We start from the raw sequence: 22,819 nt of genomic DNA on the forward strand, positions 1-22,819 counted from the left end.
TGCTTCCCTGTGACCTTTCTGTCCCAGACAACATCACATCTTCTCACTTCTGTAAGACTCTATACTACCTTCTCCGGCTAATACCAGGTTAAATTTAAAGTGATATAGTTAGCTTTTTGTAAAGTGGAGGTGCCTTTGGCTTATAAACAACTTTAGGCCACATTTTTATCCTTATTACTTTTTTTTTTTTTTGCTTTTTTTTTAACCTATTTTCATACAGTATTCCTGCATGAAAAGCATAGCACAGTTGACAGGTTTAGTAATCTCACAAATAAAATGGGAAAATTTTCTAATTCCTTTCCTGAGATATGATTTTCTCAGTGTGGTTACCACCTATCTGGCTTGAAAAACATGTTATTTTATTTTTTCTCCACAGTTTCTCTATACCTTCCAGCTTGCTCTCACTGATACTTGGGACTTGAGACTGAAGGTGATTGCATCTGTTGTGATGCTCAAGGTCTCTGACATTCTGCTCTGCTCCTCCAGAGACACATTTTTGCTGCTAGTCCCAAACTCTTGGGAGAAGCAGCCCCAGTAACTGGCTTTCATGGCAGATTTCATTGGGGGTTAACAGTACCTTCTCTGAATGGAGATCTGGCTCTGCTGTTCGCATGTCCACACATGCAGCTGTTCTACAGAGCTCAGAGGCTGCTTTGTGCTCCTAAAAGACTTCGGATTTCTATCTCACCGGTAGTCCTAATCGACTTTATGTACCTACTGATAGTGAGGCTTTTTCTGTATCACTTGTAGTGCTTTTTGAGGCCTCTGGTGCAGGATGCCCTGTACAGCACTCAGGAACACTACAACTAAGTATGATGGCTGTGGCCTTGTCTTCTCTTCTCTGGTTTGCTATCTCTCAACAGCACTCAGGTAAGATGTCACGTTGGACATGCAGCATTTTTTGTCGATATTAAAAATATGATAAAGTTTTTATACTGCTAACACTCTACAAGTCCCATTTCAATTCAGGAAACCTTTCCATGACTGTGTGGAAAAGCCCGGGAAGAAGCACTTCTCACTGGCTCACGTTTACGCAGCGGAAGGCACTTTCTCTCGTTAGTCGCCTCATCAACGGCACTTCCTCACGGAGGAAGGCGGCAGCGCCGTTGCAGGGCAAACACTCCCTCAAGGCAGCAGCAGCAGCCGGCGGCAGTGCCCCGGGCGCAGCGCTGAGTCCCGCAGTGCCGCCGCTCCCCGCAGCCCCTCCGCGCTCCTTCCCGCTTTCCCCTCCGACCGCGCTCCTGCCCCGCTATCACCTGCCCTCCCCTCCGGGGCGCTACAGCGACTCCGCTCCGGGCGGGCGCGGGCTGTGGCCGAGCTCGGGCGGTCCCGTGCTCGCTGCCGGCCGCTCGGGCGGCGCCACAGCACCGCAGTGAGGCGAGGAGGGGACGAGGAGCGGTACCCCGGGTCGCCTGCACTGCCCCGCGGCGGGCCGACTCCTCAGCGCGCTGCCCAGCCCTGCAGGTGCCGCGGCCAGGCGGGACGGCCTCAGGTACTGCCGCCCGGGGCTGCCCCTGCGCCGCTCACCTCAGTTCCAGGAGGGAAAGCCCCGGGCTCCTCGCTCGCGCTGCGCCCGCTCAGGGCGGACGGACGACGGCTGCCAGCAGTGCCCCAGGCAGGAGACACGCGGGGGGGGGGGGGGGGGGGGGGGGGAGAAGGGGGGAGAGGGGCGGCCCGAACGGCCCCGCCCCGGCTAGCTCTGTCCCTGTCCCCACCCCAGGGAGCCGGGAGCGCCGAGGAGGGTGCGAGGCGGCAGCCCCGGGGCCAAAAGCCGCGGGCGGGCCGGGGGCAGAGTTCTGGTGCGGGGCTGAGCTCCGCGGGACGCCACGCGAGCAGCAGGATGGCGGGCAGGGGCTGCCCACAGCGCCTGGCGCTGCTGCTGCTGCTCGCCCTGCTGTGGCCGGGCCGCGCCGCAGCTGAGGTGAGTGCGCGGGACGGGGCGGCGCGCGGGCTCCCTCGGGGCAGAGCGGTCCCACTCTGCATCGTAGCAGCAGCGGTCGCGAGGAAGAAAGCACTTCACCACTTTCTAGCAACCGCACGGTGAAATGATGCACTACTACCGCGTGAGGCGCGTCTCGCCCGGGTGCGGTGTACCTGAGGTATCGCCCCCAGTGCCGGGCACCGTTACCTCGCACGGCGGCTGGGGCCGACGGGGCGCTCGGTCGCCGCTTCTCCCGGGAGCGAAGGAGCGGTCCTCGCGGAGCCGCAGCCAGACGCGGCCCTTCCCGCCCCGCCCTGCCGCCCGAGGGCTCCCTACGACCCTCCCGGGGCTCACAGCGGCTGCGGGGCTCCGCGTGGGCGGCGGGAACGGGGCGCTGTGTGGATGGGGCGGCCCTGAGGGAACCGCGAGGCAGCTCTTTCTGTCTGCTGCACCTGCGACTACTTTGCTGCAAACGCGCCTTAGAGCACGGTTTGTCGCTCAGGTCTGGGATGCACGTGCATCACTGTCGGTCCGTACGTTCTCCTGTGTCGTACTTCAGACCTTGCTGAGCCTTTCTCCTCTGTTTGGCTGTAACACTTAGATAGGCGTTCCCAACTGGAGATGAGCAGTCAGCTATGGGGCAATCAGGGCAGGGTGGCATTTCTGGTACATGTCCTCTAGAAAACTGCTGGTTTCAGAAAATTTCAAGTTCTGCTTTGCCAAACAATTGCCAACAGTATTGATTTCTCCCTGCATGTTCTTACTGCATACAGAAACACTGTCAGTCACCTTTATGGTAAACATTCATATCATCTACTCAGTTGCTGCTAAATAGAGACGATTTTTCTTCTGCTGTAAAGATTAACCAAAGCAAAGTAATTAGTAATGATATATTTTTTAAAATATTGCAGCTGTTCCATCCACTTAGTGTGGGTAAGGTGCCTAGAAACAGAACAAGCACCTCGATATCATGTGTTCTTTCATGGCACTCTGTAATTAACTCGTAGACAAGTTTAGTCATTTAACAATGGTCCAATTGTTTTGTTTATGAAGGAATTAAAATACCTCTTGGTTCTTATGTAGAACAGAGGTACTAGATCTGTTTGCCATTTCAGAAACTTACTAATTTTTTGCAAAGTTTTTTCAGGTTCTTCATAGAAGGCAACGTCTTTCTGTCTTTCACCTAGTTTGCTCTTTTTTATTCTATTCTCCTTTGCTGGTACCTCTCATGACCCTAGTTGCTCCTAGGACATGAATATCATCATATATGCAGCTCGTAAGAGCATAGGCTGCATACCAGGAACTCCTCCCACAGCACACTCTTTCTCTAAGCTTTTATTCTGGCTACAAAGATCTGCGTTGGGTTTTTGTCTACAAGGGAAGGGAAAAGGAGGTGTACTGACAAGAGACCGCATATTTCTCAGTAAAGCACTTCACTTTCTAGCAAGCACGATAGGATTCTGGAATATTTGCCAGTCTTTCAGCCTTTTTGTCAAGGGTAAATCATGAAGTACCCAGCTTTCTGGAACACTGTCATAACCAGATCCTTGTTTACACTTCTGTCTTAAGGGCTGGATGTGGGATGGTAAGAAGTGTCTGCACTTCAAGGTTTTCTACCAAAGTTTTGCTGTTTAAGCAGAGCTTGACCGCAAGGTACCGATTCAGTGATGCTCTGACCATTCAGGAGATTTCAGATGTCTGAGATCAGTTAAAACTAGATTTACAACAGATAACCAAGGTCAGTTTAAGATTCAGATGTCACAGTTTCTGGGTTGGGTTTATTGGTATGAAAATGCTGATATTTTCAGAGGGAAAATTCTGTTCTAATATTTTTTTCTAGATGACGGAGGAAATTACAGCTTTAAAACAAGCGGTTTCATTTGACATCCTAGTTTGTGGCTGATGTTAACTGGCATGAAGTGATTTATTATAGTAAATGACTGAATAAACCACTGCATCTGGAATGGAGTGCCCATTACAAAGAAATAGTGTTTATGTTTTAAAATTGTGCTACACTTTCATACAAAAATAAATTGATATTTGACAAGTAATCATTATTTTTGCTGCATGCATATGTTGTAAGATGTTTTAATATAGGCACATTTTTAGTGTGTGTTTTTTAATAACTCAATAAGTAATTTATTCCCAAATACAAGAAATAAAATTATTAATTTGTGCCTGCTGATGTTTATATGGCAAATTTCGGTCTTCACAGTCATTACTTCTCTGTCCTTAGCAGCTTGAATTTTCTGGCACATAGTAGGGAGTATTATTATCTGCATTCCTGGCCACTGGCATGCTCTAATCATATCTTCTGAAAACTCAGCAGAAGTAGCATCTTCCCATGTCAAAGGCTTTCAGCTTATTTAATGTATTCCTCCACTCCAAATATTGATGTTATAATCCTTCATATTTTCCCACTGTTCTTATAAATACTTTAGAATAATAGGAGAGAAAAAAAATCCTTTTTTTTTTTTTTCTTTTTTACTCGGGGGGCAAGATCTTTCTAATTCCTCAAATATATTTTATTTCTCTCTGAAAAAATAGAGATTTTATTTTCTACTGTTTCCCTGCTTTTTTTAACAGCAGCTGAAGCTGGTACTATCTTGATAGAAGTGTCTAATCCAATTCTCTCTTTTGATACCATTCATGCTCTTCTTTCATGGTTTAGTGTGATGAATGTCTTGAAATGAAACGTGCATCTAAACAGTGTTCCCTGAAATTTGCTGTAACAAATGACACTGATAAGAAAAATACATTGGTCAAGTTCATTATTTCTGAATCAATGCTGCTTCTTAGTGGCATCATTCATTTTTATGATAAGACCATGTTGTTCAGGAGAAAAGAAGGCTTTTACTTGGACAAGATTACTTGGTTGTAAGATGCTCATCACCTCACATTACCTGTGCTTCTGGATTTTTATTGTAACACGATTATTGTATTAGCTCACAGGATGAAGTCAAGAATTCTGTATTCTGTACTTAAAGCAATCATTATTCTTTGCATTTTTTTTCCATCAGTGCAAAGGAGGGGAGATAACAAATTCAGTGACTACAGAGCTTGAGAAGATCTTTTTTCCATCCTGTTTCTTGCTTTTGTTTACAACCTGTGACCAGGCACAAGCATGTATATTCCACAATGAATTTCTCTTTTCCATGGGTAGAATTCACAGGCAAATATTTGTAAGCTTTTTTTCTTCTTGCAATATTTTTTATCTGTTTGTTTGACTCGTTTCCTATTTATATGCAAACTATATTGCTATTACAAATAGATCTTAATATATGGCTCTGGGAGTGAACAATACAATGTTCTAGCTCAGACATGAGCATCTCTAAGCCTGCTAAGAATGGGATGTAGGCTGACTGGCTTTGTGTAGCCAAGGATCAAAACTCTAGAAAGACAAAGCAGTGTCACAGTGAGAATGTTCCTTTTCCACCTCCTTTGGAAGCACCCAGGCTCTCTGTTGCATGGAGCAGCTGAGAAGGGAAGACATGCACCTGAATATACAAAAGAGAGTTCACTGATCATGTTAGAAAAACAAGTTTTTTGTGAAGTGCTCTCTTTGATTTGGTTCATATGATCCCAAGTCTGAAGTCACTGGGGGTGTTACTTCGATAATTGGGCCTAATTTATACTAGACTATCCTGATCCTGATTGCCTCTATAATTAGTTGTTACGCAGCCATCATCTCCATAGAGAAACAGGCCAGCGTCAGAGTGCTGCTGAGCTGTTTTTTCTCACTGGGCCATGATCAGAATTAGCATAAGTTGGCACAGTTGCCTTCATGTTAGTGCATCAAAACTGGTGGAGTTCCGCTCCCTTACACCACATGCAAGTTTGCTCTGATGGCCAAGAAAAGTTAAGTGTTCTGTTTAGAGCTATATGCTGCAGCACACAGTTGAAAGATGCTGAAACTCATTAGGGGTTCCTTGTAAAACACTTGCAAAACATGAACTGCTAACACATACTGTGTTGCTTTTTCTAACAAATCTGCAAAGTAAATACACATTCAAGCAAAACTGTATAATTCAAGTTATATTGCTGAGTGAACATTAAAATGCTCAAAGCAAGCAGGTAAACACTGGTTCGTTCTTCATTGTTTTATGTTTCTTATAGAAGTAACAGCATTTTATTTTGAGGTCTTTGCTAGTGATCTCTTCAGCAATACCTAGAGCTGGTTTATCATAACAGGTCTGTGAAACAAAATACTTCGCTATTAAGGGCAGCTAGTATGGGATGTCCGGTCATCTGTTTTACTGTCACATTCTCACCCTGCTGCCTAACAAAGTAACAGTAGAAGGCTCAGTGTGTTGGCATGGATTACAGGAGCCTAGGAGGAAGGTGAAATACAAAAAGGCTTTTTTCTTCTTAACCGTTTACAGGCCCTGCCTCTCTTGTGCACAGAAAAGTTTCTATTTTGCTACACCAGGCATTCTTAGGTTTATTTTCTTTGCTTGTCTTCTATTTTAACTTAGCAGATTTGTGGTAGGATACAAGACTCATACGTTTAGAGGTGTTCCATTTGGCTTGGTTCAGTGAAGGCTTTTTAATTGGGGCTTTAAGCTGCATTTTTTCCACAATCTGTTTTGGAGGAAGCTGCAAGAAAAAGCAACCTTTCTTGTTTTTTTTTTTTTTTTTTTTTTTTTTAAATCTGTGAAATCACAAAGCCTTTCAAAAAGGAAAAACCAAAGCATGTGCAGAGCTTTCTGTGAGCAAGCCACTGTTGCTTTCATAGCTATTTGCACCACTTAACAGAAGATGCACACCAGGAATTCTATGAATATACAAGTATACAGGCCTGAGGAGACAACATTTATGGAGAATACCATTCCCACACTGAACAGCTGGGAAGAAGTACAGTGTGTGATATAACACTGATCATATTAAGGTAGGATAGCAAAAAATAGCTAGTTAAATTATCTGAATTATTTATTAGATTACTTGTTTAAGATGTCCCTCTCTTAGGAAGGAGGAGCACGGATGAATAAGCTATTAAACACCCTTAAGAGTTTGCTACGCAGAAATTTCTGTGACTTGAGTTGCCTAATCTTTTTTTCCCCATGGAAAGGAAGAATGTTTGTGTTGTCCCTTTGTTTCATTCAAGATCAGGAGAAGAAAAAAAAAAACAACACAAAACAACAAAGCACAGGGATGGCATTTATGGGACTGCCTGGGAAGGTTTTACCAGTTTGAGTATAGTATGAACAGTTAGCTCCAGTTTCTGATAGGCCTCATCACACTCTAGGGAAGTGAAGTAAGATATTGGTCACTGGAAGTATCAGAAATTCCCGTGTTCTAACAGAAAAAGAAAACCGTGATTCTTTCTATTTAAAGAGGGAATAATTTTGTGTCCTCTCCATAGAACAAAAGCAACAGAGGAAAAAAAAAATCAACCCACCATAGATTCATTCGGGAGCTTCAACTGCACCCAAAATGTTACAGAGACAGTTGGGTAATTGAGGCAGCTTCTGCAACACAGGCCTCAGCGGTCATCACTGAGCTCACAAATTTCGACTGGTAAAAACTCAGTGGTGCTTTTCTTCTAAATGACAACATTTTACTGGTTTTACACTGAATACGTAAGTATAGTAGAAAAATTACAGGTGTTTTAAGTGATTTATTTTCAAACACATAATTTACCCCACTTAAACACTGGCAAAAGGTACCAGAAATGTAATGAAAATTTTGTATCCAACTTACTGTTCTGTGTAAAGCTTTTGTTGTTGGCTTGTTTCTTGTGATAAATATGAATACTTATAATGAAGATATTTGGCCAACTGTATAAAACTGTCATTAAGCAAATTTCTTATGCAACACTTTTTTCAGTTTTAAAAGTGATTTGGTTTTCAAAACTGTTTAAAAATTCTGAAGTGAAAAGACTTTTCATACACATACACCCATAATATCATAGAAAGTTGTCTAATTGTTAATTTAGAGCAGCTTCTTCTGTTTATCCATATCAATGTTTTAACATAAGTTTTCAGTTGGTTTGCAAATGCATTTATGAACATATCTTTGTATTACATAAAAGAACAGATGCTTCTCAAAACAATTCCAGACAGCTTTAAATTAAGAACAGAAAGTAAATAAGTTCTTATCAAATACAGATAGGTGCACGTTGGATTTTCATTGATCACAAATTGTGTATTTGATAATTAGACACAAAATAGTTCTTCCGCAAAATGGTATTAACATTATTTTCCTGTGATCATAAATGCTTAGGACTTCCCTTTTGCACCTCATACTGGAAGCAGCACATGCCCAGCATTCTAAGGTCCATTATACTGAGGAGGACAATTGATTCAGTAACTATTCCCTGTGCAAAGTTCCCAAGACAAGTGTTTAATGGAGCTTATTCAATAACAGCAATATCTGTAGTTTTACAGTTGTCTTCCACAGCATCCCCTGAGGTCAGCTCTCCCTGCATAAAATATTACTGAGTTGTTTATTAATTAAAGTTGCAGCTTTATTTCTTTGTAATGGAAATTGAAAAACAAAATAATTTTCTCAGGTGCAAGGCATTCATCTGGTAGGCAAAATGCTATGAATTCTGATAGCATTCATTGCTGCTAACAGGAGTCTTCTAAGGTAGGAATGTCTGGCTGCCTTTCTGTTCACAAGTGACTACACAATATTTCAGGGTTAGGGAACTGACATATTTTCCTTCATCTCATCATCTCCTATTTCTGCTCTACGTTGTCTATACTTATTGAAGTCTTAATAATTTGGTTTTGTTGTACTGGTGCAGCAATCACTAAAAAAACACAAAGTTCTTCGTGGTCTTTGATAATTTTAATGAATTCATGTTTGATGCTTAGAATGCATGAAAAACTTTTAGTATACAGATAGCAATGGTGAGAGTGGTATTTTGTTTTGATAGCAATGTTTTGGAGCGAGGAGACTTCATTCTGCAGAACCTTGTAGGCTACATGATGATTTACATTTGTACAGCATGAGGAATATGCTGCCAAGGTCACGTATCTACTAACCATGCCTAGATAGAATTACTAACTGCGCTAGTCTAGCTAAGTATCCTAATACAAGCGCATCTTAGACTCAGAAAAGAAGATTTTTCTTACGTAGCTTTTCCAGTAAGAACTTTTTTCTAGACAGCTGTGCTCTCAGATTGTCTGCTTGGGCAGGTTAGGACAAATTGTTAGAAACATGCTTGTGTCCAAGCCAGAAGCTTTACCTAGTGCCATAGTGCTCTTCAGAAAGTGCTGCGTCTCTGCGCAGCATACATCCCCCAGCACAAGTCTGTAGTGCAGATAATTGTTAAAGCAAAATTTCCCACTTAATACAAACATAATATTTTACATCCACTTTTATTAGATGTAACAGAAAACACATGGTAGAGATCATTAGAGAAATGAGCCTTTTGTAGTTTTAAACATTATATGAACATCAACTATTTAAGCAATATTATTCTGAATGCTCAGTTGTGGTTTATAGACACAGCTGGAATGTGTAAAGTGATTGCTTTGCACTGAGACAGCTCAAGAGGAATCTGTGTGTCAGCAGTCTTGAAAATTCTTAATCAAGGTTCTTTAAGGAGTTGGCCCGCTGATACATAATTTTTAATTACTATTAGAATCTAAGAGAAAATATATAGAAAACTGGAAACTAACAGATAATTTACTTCTATTTGAAAAGGATTATTGTGATGACCTGCAAAATTACAGACAGCTCAGGATACTGTTATTGAGCAGAAGTTGGGAAAGCAAATGAAAAATGAAAGGGAAATAAAAAAGAGGAAAAGAAAAACTACTAACACTCAAAAAAAAAAAATATATAGATCTTGTCCAACAAACCTGGTTTCATGTTTCAGTGGTTTCAGTGGAGTTCTTCTTTTGTGATCCTTGAAGTTAGAAGATAAAAACCCGATGACAGGATAAGTGAGATACTAATGAAAAAGAAATTTAAATGTAAAATCAGACTACAGTTTTAATAATGAGCATGATCAGCTGCTAGAGCCACCAGTGAAGGAAAGTGAGATCTTCACTACTCACTTGAGAGAGGACACCTGGGCTATTTTTACTGTCTGGTGTAATTAAGGATGTCACTTGCACTGCTCTTAATTCATGTTAAAATTCCTCCTGTTGAACAGTCATCATTCATTTGCATTAACCAGGACTTACCTCTGGAACCAGGGGTGTTCACTCATGAAATTAAAGACCAATTGGGCCCAAAATGCAAAATTAAGCCCTGCTTCAACAGGATTACTGTATTCCTACAGAACACGTTTAATTTCATTTCATTTTCCATCTGAATGCCTTTATTACTCATCTTTGTGGTTTTGATAGAGACTTCATCTGAAGCCTACTTACAATACGTGATACCTGATCTTACCGCAACACACTTTGCTGCATCTCTATTTTTGGTGCAGGTTTACTTATTTGTGTTGTAGTTTTTTTCCTTTCTAAATGTATATGTATATATTTAAATTATAGCTGACCTACTCAACTCTTCTCCAGGTCTAGAAAAACATGCACTGTGCCTCCTGTGTCATCCTTGATGTCTTTATGGAATGACATAGAAGGACAAATATTGGCTCATCATCCATTCCTCAACTACACGGTGTTTTTCTGTGTGTTTTGTTGTTGTCATTGTTTTGTTTGTTCATTGTTTTTTAAAATTTTGGCTCACTGCTTACTTCATTGGGTTTGTTGTTCATAGAAGGACTTTGCTTTGTTCTTTGGATTGGGAATCTAGTTCCATCTTCCTATCTACTTGTTTGAAATAAATTGAGTCAATTACTACAAGTCACAGAACCAAAAAACACGCAGCCAACATGTGGCTGCAGTAATGCATCTACTTATGAAGATGTTATTGTGAGAAATAATCTCTTAATATCTAATATTAAATGCCTCCATTGTATAACTTGACTATATACTATTGGTATGTTACGATCCTTCAATAAAGAAGCTGCAGGCATCTTACAAGGCTGTGGAGACATCCAGGCAACATCAGTGGTGTAAGTGAGCAATGATTTTTTGGTTCACAGCTCCTTTACAGAAGGCATAATCCAATCTTATGTAAAATCATATGCCAAAACATTTAGTGTTATCCAGCTGTCTGTGTAATGTAAAATCATCTTTGGTCTTTTCAGTTTAGTTTAAAGTTATATGTGTTCACAAAGAGATCTAAATTGATCTGAAAGCTAGCTAATGGCAAATCAAGCACATTCTAAGCATTCTCACTTTTTGAAGAAGAAAGGCTCTTTCTCTTCAAACAGTTAAATAACATTGATTAGTTATGTAGCATCATAAACTTTTACATGTTCCTGCATTTAACTTTAAGATTGATCTGTGATTATAAGTTAAAAGAAGAAGTTTCTTCTGTACCCATACATACCAGTGTTTCCACAGATTGTATCCATTATGGAAGCATATTTTCCCTTGGTTATTTTTCTCTATATCCTGAAAACTCTATTTTGCATATAAGTTCAGTAGTGAACCTGCTTTTTATATTACTTTTATGATTAGAAATATGGTGCAACTTCATTGAGGTCTATAGAGGTATAATAGCAAGTAGTCAATGCTGGCAATAATAGAAGGTGATGTATATTTTTCAGGAGAGCTCAGTGTGGTCAGTAAGGGTATGCTCCCAGTTACACTGAATAAATCAGGAGAATTTGGAATACTTCAAGCACTTTTTCTGAGTAAGCATCAGCTTTCCTGGGCTGATGTGTCTACTAAACTTGTAAGCTAAATCTTTGCTTTAGCGATTGAGTTTGCTGAGTAATCGGGTCTCATAGATTTTGCAGTTAATTTACAACTTGCATATGCAAGCCTTAAGAATGTGGTAGTTTGAGTCACTCACCAGCTCCATACAGCAGTAAAGTGAGGGACCTGCAATGGAGAACTGCGTCTATTGCACACTGTATGTTTACATCTTTCCTTTGTAAGCTGAACACTAATCGGATTCCAGTTTCATACTGCTTATCAGACATGTACCAAAAATGTGTCAGTAGGATGTACTATTTTGAAGAAAATAAATATTGGTGTTGGAAGGCTCTGATACTGGATAGGAAACAAGAATACTTATTGTCATATAGACTATTTTCAGTTCATTTTGAGATGTCAGTCACACTATACTTGTATATTTATACTTAAAGGCTTAAGATACCTGTCATATAACTTAAGTGGTGTATTTAGATTACCCAGTGGCAAACTGATAGAACCCACCTAGAAGAAATCAGAGTACTCTTTGTTGTTAAATCTGAACTACTGTTTATTCTTGTTCTCTGGTCATTTAATCATACTGATTAAAATAATATAAAAAGTAGCACAGTCACACGGCTTCTGTTTTACATAGAATCATTGAATGGTTTGAGTTGAAAGGGACTTCTAAGATCATCTACTTCCAACCCCCCTGCTATAGGCAGGGATGATGACTTTGTTCTCCAAATTTCTGATGCAGTACAACATACGCTCTACTTGTCAGATCTGGAGAAGAGCTTTTGTTAAATGTGCCAGAGAATTAAGTATTTAATGTTCAAAACACTAAAATCTACCCAGAAACATCATATTATCACCTATTATTCTGTCTATAGAATACATATTAACATAATCACTTCATGCAGAATTTGCTTTTTATGGCTGATGGATTCTAATCTATGTTTTATTTTGTAAATAGATGCTCATTTGAGGAATACACATTGCCTCTGTTTATAAATTACTGGATGGAGCTATTTCTCTTAACCTCAGCCACCTGAAAGACAGACAGCTTACATCAGCACTTCTCTAGTTCATGGAGAGCAGCAGATGCCTGCAGCATCTTCCTTCTGTCCTGACAGAGGCACCTAAAAAGATGGAATGAGTTGTTTGAAACCAGTTGTCAAGTTCCCATGTATAGTCAGTAGAAAGACACAGACACCATCAGCTGTATAGGAAATTAAGATAGATAGCTGATACCAAACACCACAGTTTGGCATGATAAAAATAGAAAAAAATGATCTATCATGTGGGAAGAGAATATACTTTTCAGTTCTGCAAAATATTTTACCTGAATGTTGCTACAGATAGATTCAAATTTAATGACAATCTGGCACCATCCTTTTAAAATGTCATGGACAACATTTTTCTCTTCTGTATCTTTCGTTTCTTTCTTTTTTCTTTCTTTCTTTTTTTTTTTTTTTTTTTGTGAACTTCACTGGAAAAGTTATAAATTTGGAACAATGCTGCTGTTGTATGATGACCATCTGTAGGGGTTAATTAATTCTATCTTCAAGATTTAAATAGAAATTTTATACCATACTATCTTAAAGGCTTTAATCCCATTAAAAATACAGTTATTCAATTTCTTCTGAATTTTATGCAACTTGTAAACATACTGTTAAAACTGATATAAGATATTTGTTACTTTCCTATTGTTTGGAACTGTACCATAGTATAAGTAATTGTGCTAAGTATATATATATAATAACCTTCTTTCTGTAGGGATACAATTGAAAAAGTCATTCAGCAAAAGCTTCAAAAAGCAAAGGGAAGAGTTCAAGTATACAAAGAAAGGCAATAAATACAGTGTACTCCACATCTATATGAGATACATAGCTTCAATAACAATGTTTTTAAAAATTTACATTATTTTACTGCATTGAGATAGGATATGTCTACCTGAACATCAAGAAGTCTTTTGCAGAGTCATCGCAGCTGGGCTAGGCTAGCTCGGGTCCTGGCTGCATGATGGCTGTAGCAGGAACAGGGCATAGGGAGGTTAACATTTCTCATACTCCCCAGGGGATCTCAGATGTGTTTTGCAGCTCTGCTTGAGCTCACTGCTCAAACTGAGTACATGAGCTAGCTGATGTAGTTATACTTTCTATCAAGTTTCTTACTGAATTTTTTTTTTCACTTGCTTATTATAAATTTTAAAATGAATCACCAGTGTTTAGTGCTGTGGCCCCAAACTCTTGAATTTTAGACTTCGTATTGGTGTTAATAGTTTGGATGGTGTCAAGCACGGCTTCTTGGCCTTCACCCTAACTTTTAAAGGGAAGCAGCAATCTTACCTGTCTCAAAACACTGCACTGAGCAATGATGAGCTATTTTCTCTGTTAAGAATTGCCACTCTTCATGAACCTTTTTTTAAGTTGTTATTTTAAAAACAAACTAAGAAACAAACAAACAAACAAAAAACAGTTCTCATTTATCCTTCACCAAGAAACACAATGAGGAAAATAATTTTATTATAGAATTTGTCTTTTTTTTTTTCCAGAACTGCATCTGCAAAGGTAAAAGCCCCTGCTTCTGTGATAGCGTGAAAGGCAATAAGGTAAGAGCAAATATAAATTTCCTAGGATTAGTTTATAGTGGAAAATTATTAATGCATTAGTTGAGTTGATACAGTGAGTGCATTTATTTTGTGCTGGTATTCTGTCAGTGAGGTCTATGGTGAATTGTAAAGGCAATACATTATCTCACCAAAAAAAAGGTTAAAATAACTCTGGACACTGATTAAGAATTTCAAATATATTTATTAATCAAATTCTATTAATTAATTAACTAATACTTGTTTACAGTTTTGTGTGGTGTTTGGTTAGGTTCCTTTTATAAACTCCTAGCAAATGCTTTCAGTTCTCACTATCCTGGCAGCATCAGTTCTCCTGTTGCAAATTTCATAATAGCATTGTGTTCGTTGTACTCTTTTTCCACCTCTGGACCTCGCCTACCTACAGCCACCACTGACCTCACCTTTTCCAGTTCCTGAAGGGAAGGATATATGCACTGGTATCAAACAGAAATCTGCAGACCGAGATGAGTTTCTGGGTCCTGGTCACAAACACCTTGTCAGTAGCAGGAGAGCAGTGTCAACTCTATCAAAAGCAACAGAACTGCAACTCTGCCTGTTGCCAATAGTTGCTTGGCAGAGGCTCAGTGTGGCTTTTAGACAAACCTGAATTACACAAATGCCAAAAATTCTTTCAAACTCTTTCTGTAGTTTGAACAACAACTGATTCACAATGAAAGGGGCATTATTAGAGAAGTCATGGTTATAGTTCAGGATAACTGTGGGACACAGTGTTTGCTGTACTAAATCTTAACAGTAGGTTTCAGATGTGTACACTCCATGATGTCAGTGTAGACTTAGGGTTGTGATCATCCCACTGTTCAATACATCTGGTTGGTAAAGAATTACTCCTGACTTCTCTTCTGTAATTATGTATGAAGTATGTCATATTGCACCACTGCTATTCTTGCCTTTAGGAAGTTTAGTTTTGGTGGTGGAGGAAAGTTCTCTCATATTAAAAATGTGAAAAGTAAGAAAAAAAATAAGCTGCCTGCTAAAAGAGAAATACTGATGAGTGAACACCCACAACTTTTCTTCATCAGTTCTCTTTTAATTCTACTGAGCAATTAAGTAGGTAACACTGCTGTAGTTTTTAGGTAGCATTGAAAAGTGAGGACAATTTACATTCATTGGTACGTTTTTCAGATTGGAGAATTTCTTAATGTTGAACAGTGTGAAAATCTTGCTATTTTTGATCTGTCAAGAAGAAAGTGTGGGTAAAACTGCAGGTGCAGAATGGAGATGAGTGAAGTGGTCAGACGAACACATTTCCTCTGTGCAGCTGATGTGCACCCCACAGCTCGCTGCAGTGAATGTGTTGTATGTTCAGTAGTTTCAGAATTACTTTCGTTTTCTATGGGATAGTACCGCACACCCTCTAGTGGTACATCTTGGTACATTTCCTTTTTGCCTTCTTGGAATGGCACTGGCTGAAAAAAAGGATTTGTTATAAAAAGCTGTGCTGGTTTGTGATACGGATCTCATAGACACTTTCTAATGCCATCTTCATCCTTTATTTTTGATTAAATATTCTGGGATTATTTTCTGTGTTTATATATATATACATTAAAATTTAGATGATATTTAAAATCTGGTGAGATTGTGAGGTTTTGAGGGGTGAGAATTGGTGGAGGGGCAATCCAAGGTATTTTCAGCTCCTCAAGACTTTTTTTGGAGCCTTGTACACTGAATACTAGGATATCAGTAAGATAACTTATGCACAGCAGAATTGCAAATGCTTTTTTTGAGTGTAAGTTCCCTCTGATAACACATTAGGAAAATAGACTCCAGAGGAATTGATAACCCCATCCTCTCTCTTCCATCTCACACTGTGATATAAACAGCCCTGAATAATTAACTCTCCAGTGAAGTCTTGTAATCATAGAATGGGTAGAAGAAGTAAAAGGGATCATGCTAAACTGCTTTTATCTAAAGAGTTAAATATTTTCTATAAGCCCCTAGGCCTGAAGTACTTTATTTTAAGCAGGATAAAACTTGCATGTTTGTTATATTCAACTAAAAAACTGAGAGTGCCCTTCCTGCTGTAAGTTTACCTCCCTTATTCTATTTGGCTACCTTTAATCTTCTGCATTTCCTTCACATGGTTTGGTTATTTGGACTTAACCTTTAAAAAAAGACATGAAAATATAATTGGATGGCTTAATCTTTGAGACACAGTGAAATGTTAAAGTGCTGTAACTTATTTTTATTCTATCTAAACAGTTTTACTACATTTTCACTTTTACTGTTTCTTCCTGTGGCTTGCATGAAGAAAAGTATTGATGATTTGGGACTGGCCTTGCTGTATAACAGCAGTCATTATGTTTGCCAATCAGAAATTAGGAGTGCTATGATGATTTCAAATCTGTGTTTCTTGTTGAGGCTAAACATGTTAAAGAAATATTAACAAGAAATATGTACCAACTACTTTCCTAAACTTTTCATGCTGCCAGTTAAATTCTGTACTATGTGAAAACTTGAGTACTCATGTCTTCTGATATCTTCATAATTGGCATGTTCCTTTAGTGATATTACATAGGCTAGACAGAACCCAGGTCAACATGGGCAAGGGTAATCTGTCTGCCACAGTAGTAGACACAGATGTAGAAGTTCAGAGGTACTGAAAATAATGAATGTCTTACAAATTAGTTATCAAAAAGAGAAATCAGCAATATTTTCAAGACTTCTTAACATTTACAGGGTGAAAAAGGCTTCCCTGGTGTTCCAGGACCACCTGGTCATAGAGGCTTTCCAGGTCCAGAAGGGCCTCCAGGACCACAGGGACCAAAGGTAGGTTTCAGTGGTGAGAGAAAGACACTAAATTTGTGCTTGACTGTGGAAGTAAGATATGCCTGGATAAAGAATTATTTTTAAAAGAACAGAAACAACAACAACAAAACAAAAAACCAACACCAGAACCATGTGTTTAGGAATCTCCCATTTAGTGATTGATGTTATGTGGTCAGAAGCTGCAACGTTCATTTTTGAATGACTGGAAGTAGGTGATATGAATATAAGCTTTTGTTGTCATTTTTCCGGGAATCAGTGCTAAAGCACTTGGGATAACCTGCTAGAGGCAAAGAACATACGTCCAAATACATTTTAGTAGCATAACTGAAATTTTGTCTCAACAGTGTGCTCTGACATCTGTTGCTAGAAAGAGGGGAAACAAGCTATTACTGAGGCAAATAATGAAAAATAGATTTAAGAAAAATTGAAGCAAAATATGTTTTTTCAGTTAAGTCTTGTTCTGTCTAGGAAATGCCTTATATTTACCTGAAGTCTGGGGAGAATGACTTTGATGACTTAGGCTTCCTTGCCAATATGCCAAAAACAGTCAAAGCATGAATTTTCAGCAATTTCTGAATGGACAGGAAAAACAGAAATTGCTCATTAAAAAACAAACAACAACAACAAAAAAAAAACAACCAAAAAAAAAACACAATTCAAACATATTATTTATATTTGTCATGGAGACCTACATTCCTGCTGTCATCAATAGAATCACTCTTTGGTGAATAAGCTATTTGTAAGTATGGCCTAAACTCAGACATAGTGTAAGTTAGGAAGAAAGACTGACAGCACTGCCATAGTCACATTACATCTAGGGCCTCCACTCACATGGCTCCACTCTTTATCTACACCTGTAAATAAATATTTCTTTATAGTTTTAATTTGTTTGGGTGTTGTTGCATTATTTTCTAATTTCTCTCTTCTACTTTGCTGGACTGATACTTATGGTGAATCTTGTAGGTGTTGATGAGCTGTTTATGTAAACTCATTGAATACATAGAAATGTATTCAGTCATGCACTTCCCTTGTAATAAGTGATAACAACTTCTGCAGAATGGCAAAAAGTAAGAATAATTTATCTAGCGAGGACATCTCTTTGCCTGAATATCACATATTGTAGTATATTTGTGTTAGCTTTTACTAATCCAATGCACATGATTTTATCTTAAATCAACTGTCAGGCAGGATTTTGGGAGCTGTGTGGTTCTGTACGTTCCCCATTTCCTTTCAAGGTAGAATAAAAGTTCTCTCATATTATCAGTAATACTCCAAATGTCTTGCAGTAATTCTAGCAGATTCTGTCTAGACTGTGCTGTGACAAGTTCTGCTGTCTTTCTTTCAGCTGCACTCTCTCTTTCTGTGTAGCTCCATTTCAGACTGATCCTAGGTATCTTTTCTAGACAAAACAGCACAGGTTAGAGTGACTTGTACTGAATATAGCCGATCGTTACATTTATATCATTCATGCCTAGGAGTTGAAAAACTCTTCAGTGCTGATGAGGCTTCCAGCTCTTTTCTCAGAGAGGTCCTCACAGTTTGAACAGATCTATAGGAACTACTTTCTTAAGATCCTTGACAGTTATCTTTTGAGCTATGATGAGGTGTATCTCCTGTAAACACTGAAAGGTAGGGCAGAATGCCACCATGTATAGAAGCTGGATTAAATGCTAGTTTCTTTTAGTGTTTGTAATAGACAAATCCTGTATATATTTATATAGTTGCATATGCGCATGTTGGTCCTAATATTAAAAAATATTGTATACCCTGTTTTGCATTTGCTCTATTATATTGAAATATGCAGTTGTTCATTTCTGGTTTAGGGTTCTCCAGGGCTTATGGGCTTAGCTGGACCCAAAGGTATACGGGTAAGTACTTTTGTTTGAAACAAGCTTGTATGTATTAAAAATCCTATTTAAAGTTAACAGGAATTTGTGAAAAATGAGTTTATATGACAGAAGGAAGGGATGCCATCCAAAGTGATCTGGACAAGCTTGAAAAGTGGGTTCATGTGAACCTAAGAGGTTCAACAAGGCCAAGTGCCAGGTACCGCACCTTGGTCAGTGCAGTCCCAGATGCATCTGCAGACTGGGAGAAGAACTTTCGGAGGATGGCCCTGCAGAAAAGGACTTGGGGTGCTCTGGTGGATGAGAAGCTGGACATGAGCCATCAGTGTGTGCTTGCAGCTCAGAAGGTCAACTGTATCCTGCCTGGACTGCATCAAAAGAGGGGTCAGCAGTGGGAGGAGAGGTGATTGTCCCCTCCGCTCTGCCCTCCTGAGGCCCCGTCTGGAGTACTGAGTCCAGGCCTGGGGCCACAAACACAAGACATAGAGCTTTTGGACCAGGTCCAGAAGAGGGTCACGAAGGTGATCAAAGGGCCACTGGTTGAGGGAGCTGGGCTTGTTCAGCCCGGCAAGGAGAAGGCACCGGAGAGACCTCATTGTGGCCTTCCAGCACTTAAAGGGAGCTTATAAATATGAGGGAGACCAACTGTTTACAAGTGCAGGTAGTGATAGGACAAGGGGGAACAGCTTTAAACTAAAAGAGGGGAGATTTAGGTTACACATTAGGCAGAAATTCTTTACCCAGACACAGGCATATGCCGCCCGGAGAAGCTGTGAATGCCCCATCTGTGGAGGTGTTCAAGGCCAGGCTGAATGGGTCCCTGGGCAGCCTGATCGAGTGGATAGCAACCCTGCTCATGGTGACAACACAAGCCATTCTGTGATTCTCTGCCTTTAAAGTATTTTTAAAATTTATGTCATGGAATGTGTACACATATTTTTGTATTTTACAACTTCTGCCTTTTTTGCTCTGGCTTATTGTACAAGCTTTATGCTATATGTTTTTAGTATTGTGATATGATATGAAAAATCAGAATGGATTCTACAGTGTAGGTTTTGAGTTTTTCTTAGCAGAGTAAACCAGTGTATGTTAATAGTTCATAAGCTAACATTATACTTGATGTGTAGTCAGAAGGGTTAAGGAAGATAAACTAATGATAATGACTTCATAGAACTATACTTGCAATCATTCTATTTATGAATATGACAAAAAGGAAAACTGCATGATGACATTTTTCTTAATATTAGTGACATTACTGTTTTTGTATGATTAGGGAGTCCCAGGAATACCTGGATTTTCAGGTCCCCCAGGCCTTCCAGTAAGTACAAATTAATCTGATTTATCAAATTTTTCTCTTAAAATACTCTTCAGTACACAATTATTCTCAACCCAGCATACTCACTCCAGTGTCAACGTCTGAATTTGTCTGTCAATTAACCTAGAGATAACAATCTTAGCATCAGCAATTCTTACTCATTGTAATTATTTCAAAACACTTTGTAATCTATCAAGTCTTGTGAAACACTGTTCCTGCACAAACTGTTTCAGTGTTGCTGTAGGGTAATGTGAATGTGCAAAAACAAAGCTTGTGTCAATTTTGTACATGTTTTTTAGGGTGAACCAGGAATTGCTGGCCACCCTGGGCGCTCAGGTGTTCCAGGTTGCAACGGCACAAAGGTACAAACCAAGCTGGTTGTGATTGTGATTGGCTATGTTTGGGAATGGCCAAAGCATTCTTATTTTTTCCCCCAGTATACAACAATTTTGGTTTGTTTTGGTTTGTGACTTTATTGACGAGAAAAAAAATGGAGTCACGACGGTTAATAATGGAAGGGAAAGCACTGTCTTTATGTGTAAGGATAAGTTAATAATACAAGTTAATGTCCTGTGCTGTTAAGAATTATGTTTGTTATTTTGACAGAAAAAAATTATTTTGCTTAAAGTCCAGAAGACCTAATCAGCTTTGTCCACCAGTCCTTCTTTTAACATGGGTAATGGAAGAGGAAATTAGTTCATTTTATTTTACCTTTATCTAGCTTGCAGCTGGCAATTCATAAATCCCAAGGGCAACCAACAGAAAAACTTAATATTAATTCAGTCTGAAAGAGGGAGTCAGAAGAATGCCTTTTATGGAAAATCATACATTTTATAGAGAAACAGAAAACTGGTCTGACATAGCTAATAAATCCTGATCTCTGACCCACATGGTCAGGCTATGCCACTTCTTTTAATGTGATAGTAATCCAACTCGTAATTTTAGTGTGATAACATAAAAAGACCCTTTTGTATAGAAAACATCTTTTGCTATAATAATAACAATATGCATTAACAATTGCTCTTAATTTCAGGGTGATCGAGGTTTCCCAGGTCCTCCAGGTAGAAGAGGTGCTCCAGGCATTCCAGTAGGTGTCTGTTAAATTCATGATTGTATGCATTTTTACTTCATACACACACTCAGTGAAGGAGTTTTGTAAAGCCTGATGTTAGCTGATACTGACAACAGTTGAAATATGTAGGTATCCCCAGTTTATTAATAATGAATAGAGTGCAGTAAAGAAACTAAATTTAAAAGTGATGCTTAATTGGCTATGTTAGACCTCAACTTTTTAAGCAGTGAATGCATGTGAATTCGTTGTCTGATATTAGCTCTATAATGATTCAAGGCATACTCGTGAAAATTTAACACTCAAATCTCTAAGGGCGTACAGTGACAGTATGTCATTTTTTTCCTAAACTGAAATCAGGCCCAGCAAACGTGTACCTGCCTATACACTGTGTTTTTGAAAATAAATCACTTCAGGAGCGCTGAGTTTAAAGAATATTTATAGTGTGTCCTTTCACCATTGTTGCTTACTTTTCTGTTTTAGTAATATGATTGTTCATCTCTGTAGGGTGTTGATGGCATCAAAGGAGATAAGGTCAGTCATTTACACCATATTATCTGAAATACTTATTGGAAATCAAGATTTAATATTCATGTTTGCTGCTTAAAATGAGTACTTGACATCATCATTCACAGAAAATAAGTTTATTTTCCAGAAGTACAACAAATTTTGGTGCTTGGTCTGTACTCTGAAATATATATTATGAAATATAAAATTGTATTTTTTTTTTCCATTCCTTTAACTATGGTTATTGGATGTTAAGAATTTATGTCTTTCAAGCACGCAAAGAATTAAGTCCCTTCTCAAATAGCTTATGGAATTAATATGGAAACCTACAAATGCACTAGAGAGTAGTTAAAGATGAAAAAAAGTACAGAAAAGCTGAAAAAATGTTCAGGACTGTAGATCTGAAATGAAGACTACTCCTAATACAGTGAACTTGGAGGCCTAAAAAAGTTATATTCTGCTTAATAAAATAATTCTTAAAGATAGAACTATCTGTAGTGGGCAATTATCATCGTCTTGCAGTTCAGATATTGCTTATTTTCCTATATACTCTGTTAGAAGATTTGAAGCCTAATATCCAGTAAAAAGTTCTGCAAGCATGTCTTTCTGTCTGATTTATCTAATTGTCCAGGGGTGCCCCGCAGATGGATATGACCAAGGATATGGTGCAAAAGGTGATCCTGGATTTCCAGGAATACCTGGACCTCAGGTAATGAATGGTTAACTCCTACTGTGAGATCTTAGTGCATATACACCTATAGTTGCATGTATATACATGTGTCCATATAATAAATTATTTTTATGTACTATGTATTTATATATGTGTAGCATTTTTTTTAGAATTCCTTATTTCTAAACCAGAAAATAACCATATTTAAAAACTATTAACTTCACATAATCTGACAAATGTAGTTTATCAGAAGTTTTTTTTTCTGACTTTTCAACACAGACTACACCAGAATAATAGTAATTATTTTGTCATCAGAACAAACAGTCTTCATTATCTATTAGTTAAATGGGAATGAGAAAGTCAGGTTGCAGGCAAGAAAAATTACTTTAGAAATGGTGAAAAGTTCCCA

The 22,819-nt window shown here is 38.8% G+C and overlaps 2 protein-coding genes across 7 annotated transcripts in view; one reads left to right on the forward strand and one right to left on the reverse strand.

The window, feature by feature from the left end:
- Positions 1-2,237, reverse strand: part of COL4A4 (collagen type IV alpha 4 chain) — a 64,619-nt gene extending 62,382 nt beyond the window's left edge. For 2 of the 3 annotated variants that reach the window (XM_025153677.3, XM_015276986.4), the window contains exon 1: positions 1,528-1,617. The gene's annotated coding sequence lies outside the window, so the exon portion shown is untranslated. Of the gene's footprint in view, positions 1-1,527; positions 1,618-2,094 lie in introns of those variants that run through there. The other variant, XM_015276987.4, reaches the window with a different exon arrangement.
- The window catches only part of COL4A3 (collagen type IV alpha 3 chain), a 79,249-nt gene that overhangs the window by 16,973 nt on the left and 39,457 nt on the right, over positions 1-22,819 (forward strand). For 2 of the 4 annotated variants that reach the window (XM_025153679.3, XM_025153680.3), the window contains exons 4-11: positions 14,141-14,197; positions 16,913-17,002; positions 18,826-18,870; positions 20,123-20,167; positions 20,464-20,526; positions 21,198-21,251; positions 21,741-21,767; positions 22,372-22,449. In XM_025153679.3, the coding sequence (XP_025009447.2) occupies positions 18,841-18,870; positions 20,123-20,167; positions 20,464-20,526; positions 21,198-21,251; positions 21,741-21,767; positions 22,372-22,449 (297 nt within the window). In that variant the 5' untranslated portion in view covers positions 14,141-14,197; positions 16,913-17,002; positions 18,826-18,840. Of the gene's footprint in view, positions 1-1,713; positions 1,922-14,140; positions 14,198-16,912; positions 17,003-18,825; positions 18,871-20,122; positions 20,168-20,463; positions 20,527-21,197; positions 21,252-21,740; positions 21,768-22,371; positions 22,450-22,819 lie in introns of those variants that run through there. The other 2 variants (XM_015276989.4, XM_025153678.3) reach the window with 2 other exon arrangements.

Source organism: Gallus gallus, chromosome 9 (assembly GCF_016699485.2).
Source record: "Gallus gallus isolate bGalGal1 chromosome 9, bGalGal1.mat.broiler.GRCg7b, whole genome shotgun sequence".
In the NCBI taxonomy this organism is placed as follows: domain Eukaryota; kingdom Metazoa; phylum Chordata; class Aves; order Galliformes; family Phasianidae; genus Gallus; species Gallus gallus.